General features: G+C 42.1%; 2 protein-coding genes across 20 annotated transcripts in view; one reads left to right on the forward strand and one right to left on the reverse strand.

Moving 5' to 3' along the window:
• The window catches only part of DCP1B (decapping mRNA 1B), a 36770-nt gene extending 36449 nt beyond the window's left edge, over positions 1 to 321 (reverse strand). For 2 of the 4 annotated variants that reach the window (XM_028747543.2, XM_077935189.1), the window contains exon 1: positions 109 to 242. Coding sequence is in view for 1 of the 4 variants with exons in the window: in XM_028747540.2 (XP_028603373.2) it covers positions 105 to 257 (153 nt within the window). In the remaining 3 variants the exon portion in view is untranslated. Of the gene's footprint in view, positions 1 to 104 lie in introns of all 4 variants that reach the window. The other 2 variants (XM_028747540.2, XM_028747542.2) reach the window with 2 other exon arrangements.
• CACNA1C (calcium voltage-gated channel subunit alpha1 C) overlaps positions 1 to 16758 on the forward strand; it is a 518169-nt gene that overhangs the window by 11905 nt on the left and 489506 nt on the right. The window lies entirely within an intron of this gene.

Genomic DNA, 16758 nt, shown 5'->3' on the forward strand with positions numbered 1-16758 from the left:
AGGATGACGTTGGTTGATTTAAAGTGGCAGGTGCTTTATTCCATCTCTGCCCCATTTCACCACCACCACCACCCACCACCCCGCGATGACACTCGGTTCCTCACCCACTCATTGGCTCGGTGCCCGAAAGTGTAGAGCGCCACCTGGCTGGCCACGTCTACGATGCTGCAGATGTAGGGGTCGTGCCGCTGCAGTGCCGCCAGGCTGATGTCCAGCCCCTTGCCCAGTAAGGCGGCCCCGGCCACCGCCGCAGCCATCTTGCCTCCGTGAAAACAACACTTAGAGCGCGGGACAGACGCGACTAGCCGAGAGCCGAGAAGAGGAGAGAGATGGAACGCGCCGGCCTGTTCCCTAAGCGCCACGACCGGGGAAAACCCAGTCCTGGTGATCGAGCACCGAGTCCGGAGAGCGCTAGATTGTTGCCACTGGCAACAGGTCATCTCAAAGACTGTGGTTTGTCCCTTACGAGACCCACGTTAAAAATAAAGGGAAAACGCGAAGAGCAAAGATGCTGCCTGTAAAAAGCTAAAATAAAATGCAAACTCAACAACGTTTTTTTTTATTTGTTTTTTTTTTCAATCTAGGAAGTTGTTTTCATACTTCTGTGTAAAACAAGAAATGAAACCACAAACCAACAATTGTGTTATTGTATCTCACATTATCTGCCAGTCAGTGCCAAATTAAATCATTTAGCAAAATAAGGAGAAACATAGTCACTATTGTTACTATTTTTATTCAAATAGTTTTAAAAATTACAAGGCAAATTCATAAAATGTTGAGGAATCCGGTTGCCACCTTTTTAAAAGAGGGATTTCCATGATGTCAGCAGGTGCATAGCATGCACAAGTTCAAAGGGGAACATGCTTACTACTATGGGGGGGGGGACCCTTGTCATAAGTCTACCTCTCATACAGTGGCTAAAACCACAGGAAACACGACACACACCCTTCAGATTAAGATACCATCAGTATCGGATAATGAGATTTGGGGGAAGGATATATACTGGTGCCATATTTTCAAACTTTCTTGCTATGACATGGCTTTAACAATAATACAGAACATCCATAATCTAGAGTGAATATTTATTTTTAATAGCATTTTTAGATCTGAAAGTGTCAAAAGTTTTGACAATTACGTAAATTCAAATCTCTTAAATGACTCACCCTTCCAGGAGTGCCATCTCACTGTATTGTGTAGGCCACACCTCTTCCACAAAACAATTATTTTTAATATTAAGCAGCATCAGCTTCAATAGCAAAGGTGAGTTTTCTTTAATTGCCTAGCCACAACATCAAGGTTGTGGAAAGGGGATGGCTCTAGATTGATTTGAAATATTTTTCTTTAAGCTTAAGAATTTGAAAGGATTTATTTGCCTGCTTTGGGGAAAAAGTGGGGCGAAAGAGATGAAATCTTTCAGGTGTTATGGGCCCAATGTGTTTAAAATGTATATTCTTCCTCGGGGCTCTTAACAGCAAGACTACTGTATTCTAGTGTGTTCTGTAACAAAACAAAGTGTGTCCCTTAAGAAGAAATATACTTTACAATGTACTGGATCAATAAAATATTTATTCTTTATACCTTTGAGATTTTGTCACACACACCCCCCCCCCATTATACCCTGTTATTGGTACCTTCCCTTATTTTTCTTATTTGCCTGCTTTTCCACTCATCCTGCTCATTGTGTGCTGAAGAGCAAACAGAGTAACTGGCAGAACAGTCAGATGACAGCTCAATCGATCATGTAGTTTATTTCAGTGGGTATTGTCTCAACTCTGATGCTGACATGTGACAAATTGGCACCATGATTCAATCCTGGGTTTCCATTTTGAATTCAAGACCCTTCCTTTTCCTCTCTTCTCTCATTACTTGAATTAAACATTTTATCAATAAGTTTCTGGCTAAATCAGTTTTTTTAAAAAATTCAAACAAAATGCATATATTAGTTTATCTTTTATGTAAATATGCAACAGTACCCTCTAGTGGCGTATACATTCAACCACTCTGACATAAAAAGAATTCTGTCTTATGCTTATGGCCCTAGCAGAATGAAACTTTCATACAGTTATTAACCACACACTGCCTGCCACAGGTTAATTTAACCATTTGACAAATTTATGGTCGTACTGGGACAAAGGAATGATACACTATTGCAGTAATTTTGCAGTAATGTCTTGCAAGCCTGAACAGCTTGTGGCATGCCAAGCAATGAATGGTGGCTCATTTTTGTTGCCAGAAAATATGGTTGATAAACACTTTAAAAGCCACAACATGTGGCTTGATATGGTGGGTAATATTCTTTTTGATGGGTCTGCATAACCTCTTTCCAGTTCATATATGTTACCATAATAGATTGTTAGAGGCAGTACTGATTAGTGTAAAATACCTCTTTCTACAGAGGATTCCCACAAACTTACCTTTCTCAATCTTGAGGTCTGGTCTCAAGGAAATGAGGCTACAATTTTGCAGCTGCTAAACAGGTCTGCACCTCGTCTGTCCCTAGTTTGGAGTTCTCATGAGAAGCACACATACATGCCACTTTGGGTTCCATGGTCGCAAAAAGGCAGGGTATAAATGTAACAAAATACATTTTTAAAATGTACTGTGTTTTGAAGACAGAATCTAATTGTGCCACAGCTGTGCATGACCTCGGGTTCCTGAGTGGTAAGATTTCCTCCAAAACCCTCCTAGTCTTCCCTTGTAAAAACGATATAATATGTAAATATGAAGGCCACTATGCCCATTGCAAAAATAAAGCTGCATTACTCAAGTGTGCTGAAAAGGAAATGAAAAAGAAATACCATCAGAGCTGTTTCTGATGGCAAAGGGAATATATGCAGGCAAAAAGGTAATTGTTGCAATCTGCTCCAATGCTGAATTCATTATGTTTCTTGACAAATTAAATATGATATCCAAGCAGTAAGGACATGACTGTGACATTTCACTTGAAAAGTATATTTCTCCTCAACACGGTTGATATAGCTGTGGTAAGAAAAATATATTAAAATAATTGCTTTGAGTCATCTTAGAGTTGGCAGCCTTCAAACCAAATTTTGTCCCCTATCTGTCCTGTTCCCAGTTGTCAAAATAGGGGTGTGGATGAGCAGTATCTATGACAATGGAACTTGACAGCCGGCTATTTCAGGGATGAGACAGGGCAGAGTGGTCCTTCAGTAAAAACACCAGGTGTGCTAGTCCCAGGTGGGGGGAGGTTACCGAGAGGCGAGATCAGGGTCCTGGGTCGAGGGTCTGTAGTCTGTCCTCCAAGGGCGGAGCGGGGTCCAAAGCAAGGAGCCGGGCAAGAACGGGAACTCTGGAGGAACAGGTCTGGGTGCTGGCCGAAACAGCTCTTCAACGACATTGCTCCCGCAACGTGGGACTGGGCTGACTGGCCTTTATCTTCTCTGAGGCCAGGGGTGGTCCTGGCCCCCCAGGAGACCCGCCTCTCCTGGCCTTAAGGCGAGCACTCCTCCTGGGAGAAACCAGTTCCCTCCGCCTCTCTGCCCTGAGCCTCTGCAGCTCAGGAGAGGCTGGAGGGTTACTGGACCCAGGGGGAGACTCACCTTCCCCTGACAGGGCCAGGAGAGGCGCACCTGTAGGCACTGTGTCCTCAATCACCTCCGGAGCCAGAGTGGATTCACCTGGTGCCTGCTCCTGAGGATCCGGCACAGGTGCAGGCGCTTCAGATCCAAGGCCCTGCCCCAGCTCAGCCGGCCCTGGAGGCGGGGACTCCTGTGCAGGCTGGGGTTCCTCCGGTTCAGCCTCTGAATCGGATTCCCAGGCCATCACACCAGGGTTCTTGAGCTACAGCTCTCAAAATGTAGGGGAAGCTTTCCAAAAGTGGAGTAGGCATCTGCTAGGGAAGATGCAAATAGCTTGCTACTTCTACACATCTTTCTGTCTGAGCAGTTTTTTAAAAGTGAGATGGAGTATCATCTTTTTTATTTCCTGGTCAGCAGAACTGGAATGGTCCTATGGCCACAAGTCAATTCCTAGATGAACTAACAGTTATGGAAACAGGTAAAGCAAGCAACCATTTTTTTAAAACAGAAACTTGGATTGTGTATGACCTCTCCTTTGGAAACTCAGATGCTTTCAATGTAGCCTCAATCCTTCCATCTATTGGACTGAGACCCTCAGTGTAGACTAAACCATAACATAAAAAGACTAAGAATCCATCTATTCTAGCATCCTGTTTCCACTAGCGGATAATACTAGATGCTTCTGGGAAGTCCACATCATCAGAACACAACAGCAGCTAGACAAACTGCCTTTTGTTTGGCCTTGCATCTCAGCTCCAAACACTTGTGTATTTCCCAGCAATGCAACCTAGACTTGTCTCACAATGTAACATTTGGTTTCAAATGTTGTCCTGCTGCAGGAGTTGATAAATTATCCATTCAAAGCACCTATGTGCTGGTGCAGCAAGTCTTCATTGAGGAGACACCAGCTACCATCATTGTCCCTGCTCTCTTGATTTAGGAAGGCTTGTGTTGTGACAGCATGTGAGAACTCCCATCCTACAGATACTTTAACTGATTCATTAATCAGTCAAAGCAGACAGTAAATCAACTAAAACAATCTTTAATCAATTGGCAGCCTTACTAAAAATATCAATAGGCTATCTTTTTTTAGCCTGACTTCCTTTTCAAGTTGACAATGGACACTTTGTTACATCTCGAAGAGTGTTGGAACTGTGATTCATAATTATGTATTTGCTGTGAATACTGATATGGCATGTTGAAAATCCTGAGATTTTTTCACAAAGAGTTTTAAGTTACTTCCTTGTTAAGGGACCAGGCAAAAAAGATTGGACCACACCTGCTCTATCTTAACAAAACAATAACCACAAACACACACAAACCAACAACCAAAACCTCCACACACAACCACAATATAAGGCAACAGCAGGCATCCTCTTAATAAGGTAATGAAAATAATCCATAAAAACTGGGTGATCTGCTGTAAACTCCTTTTGAGTTTTAATTGTGGGCCACTTGAATTTTGAAGGAGAGAGGAAAGAGTTCTGGAACACCCTGAGATTTACTTCACAAACTACTTTCTTGTGTTTTCTTTTAACCTGTAGACATAAATATTTTACATGTACACCTACAACATTCATGCACACACTGTAGAACCTCACTACCTGTACAAAAATGACAGGAGCTACAGAACTGGGAAATGGGAACTGGCATGGTGAACTATGAGAACTGCATTTTGAAATTTGAGAAATAATATTCTGGACAGACCTCATTCATCCAACCTGGCTACTGGTCCATCCTGGGCAACAGCAAGGGCTATACAAGTATTCTTGTTTAGATTGTCCAATATTGGTATTCCTGGCTCTGGTATGTTTCTGTGTGCCCCTCAGCCCTGACTCTGGCTCACCTTTGGCTTCTTTTTTATGGCTCAGCCTTGTAACACCATGGCAAATACATGTTTGCTTTTGCACAGTGTGCGAAGTGGTACTGAGCACTATTCAGAGACATATTTAGATTATAAAGATGGAGGTGGTACAGTTCAAAACTATTTTAGACAGTAAAGGTAAAGGGACCCCTTACCATTAGGTCCAGTTGTGATCAACTCTGGGGTTGCAGCGCTCATCTCGCTTTATTGGCCAAGGGAGCCGGCATACAGCTTCCGGGTCATGTGGCCAGCATGACTAAGCCCTTCTGGTGAACCAGAGCAGCACACGGAAACGCCATTTACCTTCCCGCTGGAGCAGTACCTATTTATCTACTTGCACTTTGACATGCTTTCAAACTGCTAGGTTGGCAGGAGCAGGAATCAAGCAACGGGAACTCACCCCATCGCGAGGATTCGAACCGCTGACCTTCTGATTGGCAAGCCCTAGGCTCTGTGGTTTAACCCACAGCCTCACCTGCGTCCCTATTTTAGACAGTAGGTGGGTAGAATTTCTTACACTATTGGGAATGGTATCTCTGCAGGGTCTCCCAACAACTCTTATCACCCTCAACAAACTACAGTCCCCATAATTCTTTGGGGAAGCCATGTTAAAGTGTAGTGCTTCTAATGTATTGTGTGGGTTGTGACCTTTTATTTTTGAATGCTTTCCCACATTTATTTTTAAATCCTTATGTAATAAACCAGCACATCAGGGAAGGTTTAACTGATGCTCAACTTTATAACATATGGATCAACTTATTATATTATAAAATATGATCATCAATAAATATAATCCAAACCTGAAGACTGGATTGATACATTCCAGAAAGTTCTGGTTCAAAATTGAACACGATCTCAGTTAGATTTGAAGGCTGCTCCATACATGACATTTTCTCCAAATGGATGGCTATATATGTTTATATTGCACACATGTGCATGTACACACACACACACACAGAGAGAGAGAGAGAGAGAGAGAGAGAGAGAGAGAGTATTCAATTTTGTAATGACTACCCATATTCAGAAACTTCTGCAGAAGTTTCTACCACTTCATGATTTTCTATGTGGGTAAGGTTTACACTACCCAGCTACTCCTGGGTAGGGGGGTGAGTGAATTAGATTCAGTGAACAGACAGTGAGAGAATTGAGTACTTGCAAAAATATTTTTTGGATTAAAAGTTGAGGATATTAACAGCCCCCAAATATCAGTGGGCAGCTGACAGAAAAGTCTAGGCTTAACCTATTTGTGTGAATTTGTTTTCCCTGGTGTGCTTTGAATGTTTGGCAGTCACTTCTCCTTCTCCACTGTCTGATTTTTTGTCATTTTCAAGTGAGGCTGTTGCTGTGATATGTTTGCTGTCAAATGGAATTTACAGCCACATTATCCTGCCTGACAGCTATAGCAAGGAACAAGGATCTCCTAAGAAGAAACTTCCACCCAAAGGGCATAAAGCTTCTCATATTTCTTTTGGCTACTCTCTGGCAAGTTCCCAATTCTATTAGTTTCATTATTGCTGCAATTTAATCTTTCAAAAAAACAAGAACAAACTGAAATTGTAGAGAACCTAGTACTCTCTGAACTTCAAGAAAACCTATGCAGCTTTTAGACAACATAAGTGGGGACAACAGCTTGGCAGGTCTCATTGGCCCCTACAAATTCTTGCTAAAATTTCAGTTAATTTTAAATTGAATTGCTGACATTTGGGATCACTACAGCAGTCTTTTTCCTTATTACTGGTAGCAACAAGAGGCCCAGTGGACCTAATCTGGCTGCTATTTGGTCCACCACTGAACAATGAATAGAGCCTTTTAGCTTTGCCCAAACTCTTTGCAGGTGCAAAACTCTTCGCAGCAACCTCTCACCCATAACATGCAGCATATAAACACCTAGTTATGAATGCTTTGTCCTTTGCAGTTCTCACCATAGATCAGAGTGAGAGCTGGTTTTGTTATCTACATGATCATATCACACAAAAACTCGGGGGGCGGGGGGTGGAATGTTTCCTGCTGTTTAAAACTAAACCACTTAAGTGGGAGCCAGGTCTGTCCAGTGCACAGAGAACTAGAATCTGGGTTCTTACAACATGTAATCATTGTGTAGTCACTATGGGATCATTCACTCATAAATTAAAATAGCTAGCTCCTAAATCACCTGATGACTATCAGCCAAATGTGTGAATTATCTGCAAAGCATGGAGTTTTAACTGTTGTAACCTCTATATGAATCCACCGGGAGCTGTCACCAGGACTTTTAGAGTGTAGCATCACCAATATGCAAATGACACCCTGCTCTGTCTCTCTATTCCACCTGAATCAGAAGAGGCAACTGAGGTGCTACACAGGTGTCTGAAAGAGTAATGGGCTGGATGTGGACTAATAAATTGAAACTGAATCCTGAAAAGTCTTGCTGGCAAGGAATGCCTGTTTCCAGCTCTGGACCATTTGGGACAGAGATGACTTGGCCATGGTATTCCGTGCTCTGGTAACTTATTCAAGTCAATGCAGAGTTGGCTTTATTGGGATTTTTGTAGTTGTAAATGGATAAGTTAATACTGGTTCCCACAATACTGTGACACAGTACAATGATGAACTTGGTTGCCATGGAAATGTTTCTAGTAAAACAGGAATTCAAAGCTATCTTAAAAGAACGCTAAACGTAGCACACATAAAGTATTATGTATTATTTATTTATCTATCTATCAAGGTTATATACTATTCAGTTTTCAGGCCAAACCATAGGAGTGTGCATTTTTTCATCAGTTTGCATGCTGAATGTACACCCAAATTTCAACAATCCAGTTTGGAGGAATTGTCTCAGCACATGAAAGGGATTACCTCAGAGACTGTAACCGCAGTACATGCATTGAGATGATGCTCATGAAGATGATCGTGCCCAAGGCCTCTTTATCATTATTGTACATGTCAGCTAAATATCACTCTTCCATAAGACCTCAATATTAAAATTTTAAAAGAAAAACCAATAGAAATTGATATTGCTCTCCACAAAAACCCCCACAAGCCTCCCATTTTTGTGGAGCATGACAACTGAGGCTGGTAACATTTGCTCTTGCACGTTTCCTAGAAAAATTGTTGCTGTTTTTAAAGGTGCATAAACACAGGTACAAAAGTACTTGCATGCATGCCCAGAACAGAAAAGGTGTGTGTGTGGAGGAACTGACTGAAAGGAGACATGGAAACACAGCACAGTTGCTTTCCACCAAGCTTCACCAACTGATGTGAATGGTAAGCAGCAGAATGGCAATGAATACCCATGACAGAAAAAACATGAATGTGTAGATGTTAATATGTCAAATGCCCATGGGGGGGGTGTCTTTATCAAGACCAGTGCTTTTTTTCTAAAAAAATGTTTAGGGGTACTCTCATTTTCCTACTCATATTGAAATACTGTCCCTCAATGAGGCCAAACTTAGATTCAAAAAATGTTTAGGGGTATGCGTACCCCTGCATACCCCCAGAAAAAAAGCAGTGATCATGACCTTCTTCTGGAAATAGCTTTCGTCTTTGAATCAAACTGGAATTAGTTCAATACATTGGCCTTTACACATCTGGAGAGTAAATGCTGGATCCTAGGAAAAGAGGAAGAGGAAAGGAAGAAAAGTAAATTGAATCATTGCACAAACATAAACAGGTAGTGAACAACTTTATTACCAGTATTTTGTATTTATTCAATGCAGCCCTGCTATTGGATGTAAAACCCTGCTTGGTAGAAAAAGATGACAGACTGCTAAAATTTGACTTGGTATATTGACAGATGGTGCACAGTTATTGCATCCAATTTCAATGGTAGCTATATTCAAATAGTGTTTGAAGTGCAGCTTGTAAAATGTACTGGAGTTTCTGGTCCACCTTAAGTTATTGCAGTACTTACAAGCCAATCCTCACACATGGTATAAGGCAAATTTTCCTGCTCTGAACAGCCCATCACCAAGAACTTCCAAGCTGCTAGATTGACCTTCTGTCCAGTCTGGGGCAAATAATGGTAAAAGCATAATAATCAACTAAACAATGGCTGCCCTTTAATCATACCTCCTGATTTGACCCTGTATAATGGTGTTGCACAACCAATATTATAATGAGGCTCAATAATATTTTGGCAGCTCCTTAAGTAGTAAATGGTAAGTATAAGTATTGTTATGGAGGAGGAAATAATTTACCAGTACAGTTCACCTTAGTGTGACAGCCTCACTCTTCTTGTTTTAATCATGACCACTTAGCACAACACCCTCCCATCTGTGACTATTCCATTTCTTTAAAGAAACTGGGGGCATATTATCATGCAGTAGTGAAGAGTATATTTTTATTTCAATACGTTTGAGAAAGCATAAATAGTTCTTCTCCCTGATCCTCCATTTTATCTTCCCAACAGTTCTGTGTGGTAGATTAGGCTGAGAAAGAACCAATGTGGTGTAGTGGTTAGAGTACTGGACTGGGACTGGGAAAACCCAGGTTCAAATTTCCACTCAGGCCACAAAGAACTCTGGGTGACCTTGGGCTAGAGTCAGCCCAGCCTTCCTCACAGGGTTGTTATGAGGGTAAAAAGCAGAGGCAAACCATGAATACTGCTCACTTTAAAATGAATAAACTGCTGTGTTGGAGGCAGGCAGTGGGGTTCAGGCTGGGATTCTTGCAGTAAAAATAGGTATTATGAATATGTGTCCTTATGTTCATCTATGAAATATTGGAGGGTGTGTTAAAGCCAGATGATTAATCCAATAAAGAAGAAGGAAAAGAATCATAAATTGACAAGCCTACTTTCAACCTGCTCTAGTGTAAAGAAAAATAATAACAGAAAACTGCATTGTCCTAGAAACTAAAATGGACAAGAAATAATACTTTCTTGTAGCCTAATATACTTCAGCATTTTGTTAAATGTATTCCCATATTATGGCCATTTAAAATGAATGAAATGACTTTTCTTCTGGAGCCTGACCTTCATTTAGCACATCCATTTTGCTGTTTGAAGGAAGAAGCATTTGGAGTTTGCCAGCTTCATACTTTTATCAATCTCATGTCTGTTCTAAGACAGCCAGGACCTGTCTGCAATATGGAGAGGAACATAAACTGTTTAGATAAATGCCAACTTTTTCTATTTCATAGCATAAAAAACACTTTCAGCCATAGAGCAAAATCAGCTCATTCTATATATGATACATAGCTTATAGTATACAGGATCAGTATCAGCTACACCAGATTCCCACTTTAACTTTCAGGCAAAAAGGCCTCTAGATAACACCCATTCTTAGGAATAATTATCTAAGCCAAATATTTGGAGATTGCCCCACTCTTTATATGACTATTAGGTATGATAGCCACCTGGCTGACTATGGGTGAGAAAATCAATACCCACAAAAGCACATCCATATTGATTTATCTTCCCTCTAATTTGCTATTTTGGGAAAACCAGCTATTACTAGGATAATATTGTATAAAGATTCTCAGGCAAACAGACTTGCCATTATATCTGGATTGAGAAATTTCTTTTATGTTGAATGATACTATGATCAATATCACTAATTTATTGGAGGGATTCCTCATCAAGGTGCTTCCAGAAATAGACAATTTTGCAGGAGCCTGGGTGCTTTGACATGGGGGCCTTATACGGCAAACATGTCATAAAGGTCCAATTTTTCTGTATAGGACTTCCACACATTCCCATTTTTTCATTGATAGATATCAATCGCTATTCCACTGATTACTGTCTACATCAGCGGGTAGAGCTTAGCAGAATGTATCTGTACTGTGGTTTTGTGTCATTCTTCCCCCACTCTCTACTACTGTTCTGGGCATGTGCACAACTATTTCTGTACCTTAGTGGGTGTACCTTTAATATAACATCCCAGAAAGTGTGCAAGAGCAGATACTACCAGTTGGTAAAGTGGAGGCTTGTTATTTTTAGCGGGGATGGTATTAATTTCCAGTTTGTTTGGTTTTTTAATTAATACTGAGGTTTTGCAGAATAGTAATATTTACCTAACTAGTTTATTTGTACGCATTGACGTTTGCACCGATTCAAGCAGTAAAGGGGGAAGCGGAAGGGCAAATGGAAAACTGCTCAGAGATGTGCTTTCTAGAATGAAATAAGGTCTTAGTGGGTGACTGCCTGGACAGACAAATTAATACCCCCAAATTAGTCTTTCCCTCAAAAGGCTCCCCCATTCCTCCGCATCACAGCTCAAGCAAGCCAAACCCAAAGGATGCGAGGAATCAGCAGCAGAAAACAGCTATGAGTGCCTGGAATCTAAAAACCCAAGAATCAACTACTGCCCTAAACATCATCTCCTGGAATGTTGCCGGCTGGTCCAGATGCCTCTCCCATTCTACAGACATTCACTTCTACCGTCAAAACTTTAATATCATCGCTCTCCAGGAGACGTGGGTGGCTGAAAATCCATCACTGGAAGGATACTATACACATGCAGTGAGAGCAGTTGCAGGCAGAGGACCAGGGAGGCTCAAGGGGGGTTATGCATCCTAATTTCACTCTGCCTAAATGCCACCTGTAAGGAACTGTCCCCCCTAAAGCACCTAGCAATGTCCCTACTCATATCCTGGGTAAACTGCAGTTTACTAATTATCAACGCTTAGGTAAAGGTAAAGGTACCCCTGCCCGTACGGGCCAGTCTTGACAGACTCTAGGGTTGTGCGCCCATCTCACTCAAGAGGCCGGGGGCCAGCGCTGTCCGCAGACACTTCCGGGTCACGTGGCCAGCGTGACATCGCTGCTCTGGCGAGCCAGAGCCGCACACGGAAACGCCATTTACCTTCCCGCTAGTAAGCGGTCCCTATTTATCTACTTGCACCCGGGGGTGCTTTCGAACTGCTAGGTTGGCAGGTGCTGGGACCGAGCAACGGGAGCACACACACCCCCGCGGGGATTCGAACCGCCGACCTTTCGATCGGCAAGCCCTAGGCGCTGAGGCTTTTACCCACAGTGCCACCCGCGTCTTATATCCCCCCAATAAGCAAAAAAACCGATATTGAGGGCATGTGCTTTCATGGGCAGGCCTATGCACAGGGCGGGGGGTAGCCAGGTACATTTGCTCTGGGCCTCAGAGGCTAAGCCAGCTTGAGGGGTGGGTAGTGAAAGACCAGCTGCGTTTTAGTTTTAGTTTATAACTTTGTTATAACAAGACTCCTGGCCTGAGCCTCAGGCAAGTTCTGCTTGGGCCTGGGTCAAGTGGGAGCGTGGATGAGCCCTTAGAGGAAGTGTCTGCATAAAACTATACAGTGGTACCTCAGGTTAAGTACTTAATTCGTTCCGGAGGTCCGTTCTTAACCTGAAACTGTTCTTAACCTGAAGCACCACTTTAGCTAATGGGGCCTCCTGCTGCTGCCGCGCCGCTGGAGCCCGATTTCTGTTCTTATCCTGAAGCAAAGTTCTTAACCTGAAGCACTATTTCTGGGTTAGTGGAGTGTGTAACCTGAAGCGTATGTAACCTGAAGCGTATGTAACCCGAGGTACCACTGTAGGTGGGTTTGGCATCTGGCAACTTATGGAGAGTCTAGCTGTGTACCATGGGGCAAAATGAGTACAGTGGTACTGTACCTTGGTTTAAGAATAGCCCTGTTTGCAAACTATTTGGTTTACAAACTCCGCAAAACCAGAAGTAGTGTTCCAGTTTGCAAAATTTACCTCAGTCTAAGAACAGAAGCCGAACAGTGAAAGGGCACCGGTGGCGGGAGGCCTCATTAGGGAAAGCGCGCCTTGGTTTAAGAACGGTTTCAGTTTAAGAATGAACTTCCAGAACGGATTAAGTTCGTAAACCAAGGTACCACTGTATATAACTTTTATTTTTGGAGAGAGAAGCAGGGCAGTGTAATGTACTATTATTTAAAGATGGAGTGAGTAACCTTTTTTTCTATTATGGGCTGCATTTCCTCAGGGGTAATTTGTTTGTGGTGGTGGGTCATTTTCTCTCTCTTTCTCTCTGCAACCCTCTTTTTGCTATCTCCTCTCCCCCCCCCCCCAACTTTCTACAAGTTTCTACTTTTCTCTCTCTCTTTTTTGCCTTCTTCCTTCTGCCGGCTCATCAGGCTACCAGTGGAAGAAGTGATCACTCTTGCCAGAGGTCATTTGCATGTACAGAAGCCCTCCTTTCCTCTCGCCACCAATACACAAATATTTTGAAACTGAAGACATCAGCAACTGCAATATGTTCAGACCAACCATTCCTCCTTTTCAGAACATATAGACAGTCTCCATAATGTTATACGTATGGCACTGGACAGTCCATTAAATTATGTCTGACTTTCCTTGGTTATGGGACTTCCAAAATAGCGTGTCATCTGTTTTCATCACTGATTGTATTTGAGGCTAAAGGGACATGGAAGAATCTATTCTACAAGGTAGTTTACTAATCACTGTGTTTGTTAATACTGTCAAGACAACCTGATTCTAGGTCATGGTTTTGTGGGGAGCAGAGCAGCTCCCTCACTGCCAATACTGAGAGTCAGCTCTTGGCACAAGCAGATGATTTGCAGATAACTGGAAGAGTACCACACAGACAGTCATAAATGACTCACCTAAAGGGGATACAGGGTAAGGCAAAACCCAGATGAGATGCAACCCAGATGAGATGCAACCCAGAGAGATGCAACGAAAGGACATGTTCAAACCTGCTTGAGTGAAGCCCTCTGTGGAAACTCTGTGGTGGGGCTTGTTATGTTACTCATTGGTGTTAGAAAAACACACTGAACACATTCACACCTGCCCTTTTTCAATATTATTCCATAGGTACCAGGGCTGAAGCATTAAACTCCAAGTTAAATTAGCCCCGGATCCAATTAGTATCTAAATGTGAGGGCCCCTTTGAGCTTGAGACCCCAGGCCAAATGGCCTTCCTCCCCAGGTAGAGTGGAGGCAAAGCCTGGCAGGACAGCTTACTCTATGGCCTTAACTCCTTCATGCATTAATTAGAGTTAAGCATGTGATTATATGAGGCTGGATATATCCCACATATGTGAGAAAAAAGTAGTTGTGAATGAATGGTGTGTATGTTTTGGCCCTGAACCAAGGGAATTTGGTTCTTGACAGGGGAGAGCTTCCCTATGTCTACCCTTAGGACATCCGATGGGCCACTTTTGTAATAGAATACTAGGATAGTTGGGCCTTTGGTCAGATACAGCAAGGATGTATTCCATGGCTACAGCTTCATGCAGTAGAAAAATATGCGTCTGCAATTGTGGAAATTGTTGCTAAGGAGCTGCTGGTGTAATCGATGGACATTCCATTTTATAAGACATGCTCTCCGAGTACATCTCTGAGGGCACTAGGAGAGCATTGTCTAAATAAGACCAAATTGATCGTGTGGATTATATAAAACAGTAACCAGTTCTATAAATGGATGAAAACAACATTGCCCAAATGTTTTCAACAGTGTACCCTCCTCCACTGCACAGATGCCTGCTGCTGAACATTTCCTGCTTTCCTAATGGACAGAGTATGTTGCTTTCCAAAGGAAAGCCACCGTCACAAAGTAGGACATTTGTTCATCTAAAGAACCGGAGGAAAACAGCAGCTTCCTGAAAAATAACAGTTTGGCTAATTGGGTCACCCTGGGAGGGGGTCAGATGCCTGCAGATACCTGGCATGCCTGCTGAGCTTCTGAGCCTCTGCAGCTGATCATTTATATTTTCAGATTGATTTTTTAATAAAAGCCTTTTGAGCTTTTGTTTCTCAATGGTTTCTCCCCGGACTTGTCAACTTAAGTCAAATATGAGATGTTTCATACATTGGTTCCCAATGGTTTGGATATGTTGTTGGTGCCAGATGAAACCCAACAATGGATGTAAAATATTAATATCTCATTCATAAATGATGAGTTTTTGTAAGTTAACCTTAAATACCATAAATAGTTGTTGTTTTTGTTACTTATAAGGTTATGCATAAGATTTTGTTACTCATAAGCAACCTTAGGGGGCTATGAGGACTTAAACAAAAGAAAAAAACTTCCAGAGTACTAGCTGTGTTAATCTGTTGTAGCAAAAGCAACAGAAAGAGTCTTGTAGCCTCTTAATAGCTAGCAGATTTATTATGGCATAAGCTTTCAAGGACTAGAATCTACCTCATCAGATGCATGGAGTGTCACATTGAGATGTTGTGTGTGTGTGTGTGTGTGTGTGTGTGTGTGTGTTTATTACATTTATATTCCACTTTTCCTCCATCATGCTCAATGTTGTGTACATGATTCCGTACCTACCTCAATTTTATCATTACAACTACCTTGTAAGATAGTTTATGTAGAGACAGAATTACTGGCCAAAGACCATGCAACAAGCTTCTTGAATGAGTGGGGGATGGAACCTCATTTTCCCAGGGTCTTAGTCCAATATACTAACCATTAAAGCATTACATCATACTGGCTCTCATATATATCAGGCATGGGAAACTTTTTTTCAGCCTGCAGGGGCAGCATGCCAGTTTTGAGCAGAGCCATAAGCAGGCAGTGATGTTTCTCTTATCTTAGTACAATAGGCTCCATTCTGTGGGATAACCAGCCTCATATAACCAACAATGCTTAAGTCTAATTAATGCATGAAAAGGTGTGTTGGTTGGCTGGTTGGTTGGTTTAGTGCACTTATATCCTGCCAGACTTAGCCTAGTTCACTTCCCCTGACCTTGGGAGGAAAAGGGTAGTGAACTCTGTTCTTTCCCCAGTCTACCTAAGAAGCTTAATGTGTAAGGAGGTTTGAGCTGGTTGCTCCAGCTCAACTGCATGGCTCTCGTCAGCTATTCTTGAGTTCCTATACCAAAATTTTAGGAACTTTCATCATTTTGTAACTAACTTAAGTTTTACTGCTTGTGCAACTTTTCTGAAGCACATGGACCTGAACTTTGAAGAGTTTGTAAGTAAACTGATTTTTTTAACTTACCAATCATGTGGTCTTTTTCCTATGCTAGGGGAAGAGCGGAACTTTGGACAAAAACCTTTTTAAGGGAACATTTTGGAACTCACATGAAAAGGCATCTTTTATAGGTATAACAGCCTATACAGTGGTACCTCAGATTACATATGCTTCAGGTTACATATGCTTCAGGTTACAGACTTCGCTAACCTGAAATAGTACCTCGTGTTAAGAACTTTGCTTCAGGTTGAGAACAGAAATCGTGCTCCGGTGGCGCAGCAGCAGCAGGAGGCCCCCATTAGCTAAAGTGGTGTTTCAGGTTAAGAACAGTTTCAGGTTAAGAATGGACCTCTGGAACGAATTAAGTACTTAACCCGAGGTACCACTGTATATAAAATTTGCACCAACACATTTCAAGCCACATCAAAGCCAGAGGTTTCTACACAGAGAGATCCTGCACATAATATTTATATATTCCATCTAGGCAAG

Source organism: Podarcis muralis, chromosome 10 (assembly GCF_964188315.1).
Source record: "Podarcis muralis chromosome 10, rPodMur119.hap1.1, whole genome shotgun sequence".
NCBI classification, from domain to species: Eukaryota; Metazoa; Chordata; class Lepidosauria; order Squamata; family Lacertidae; genus Podarcis; species Podarcis muralis.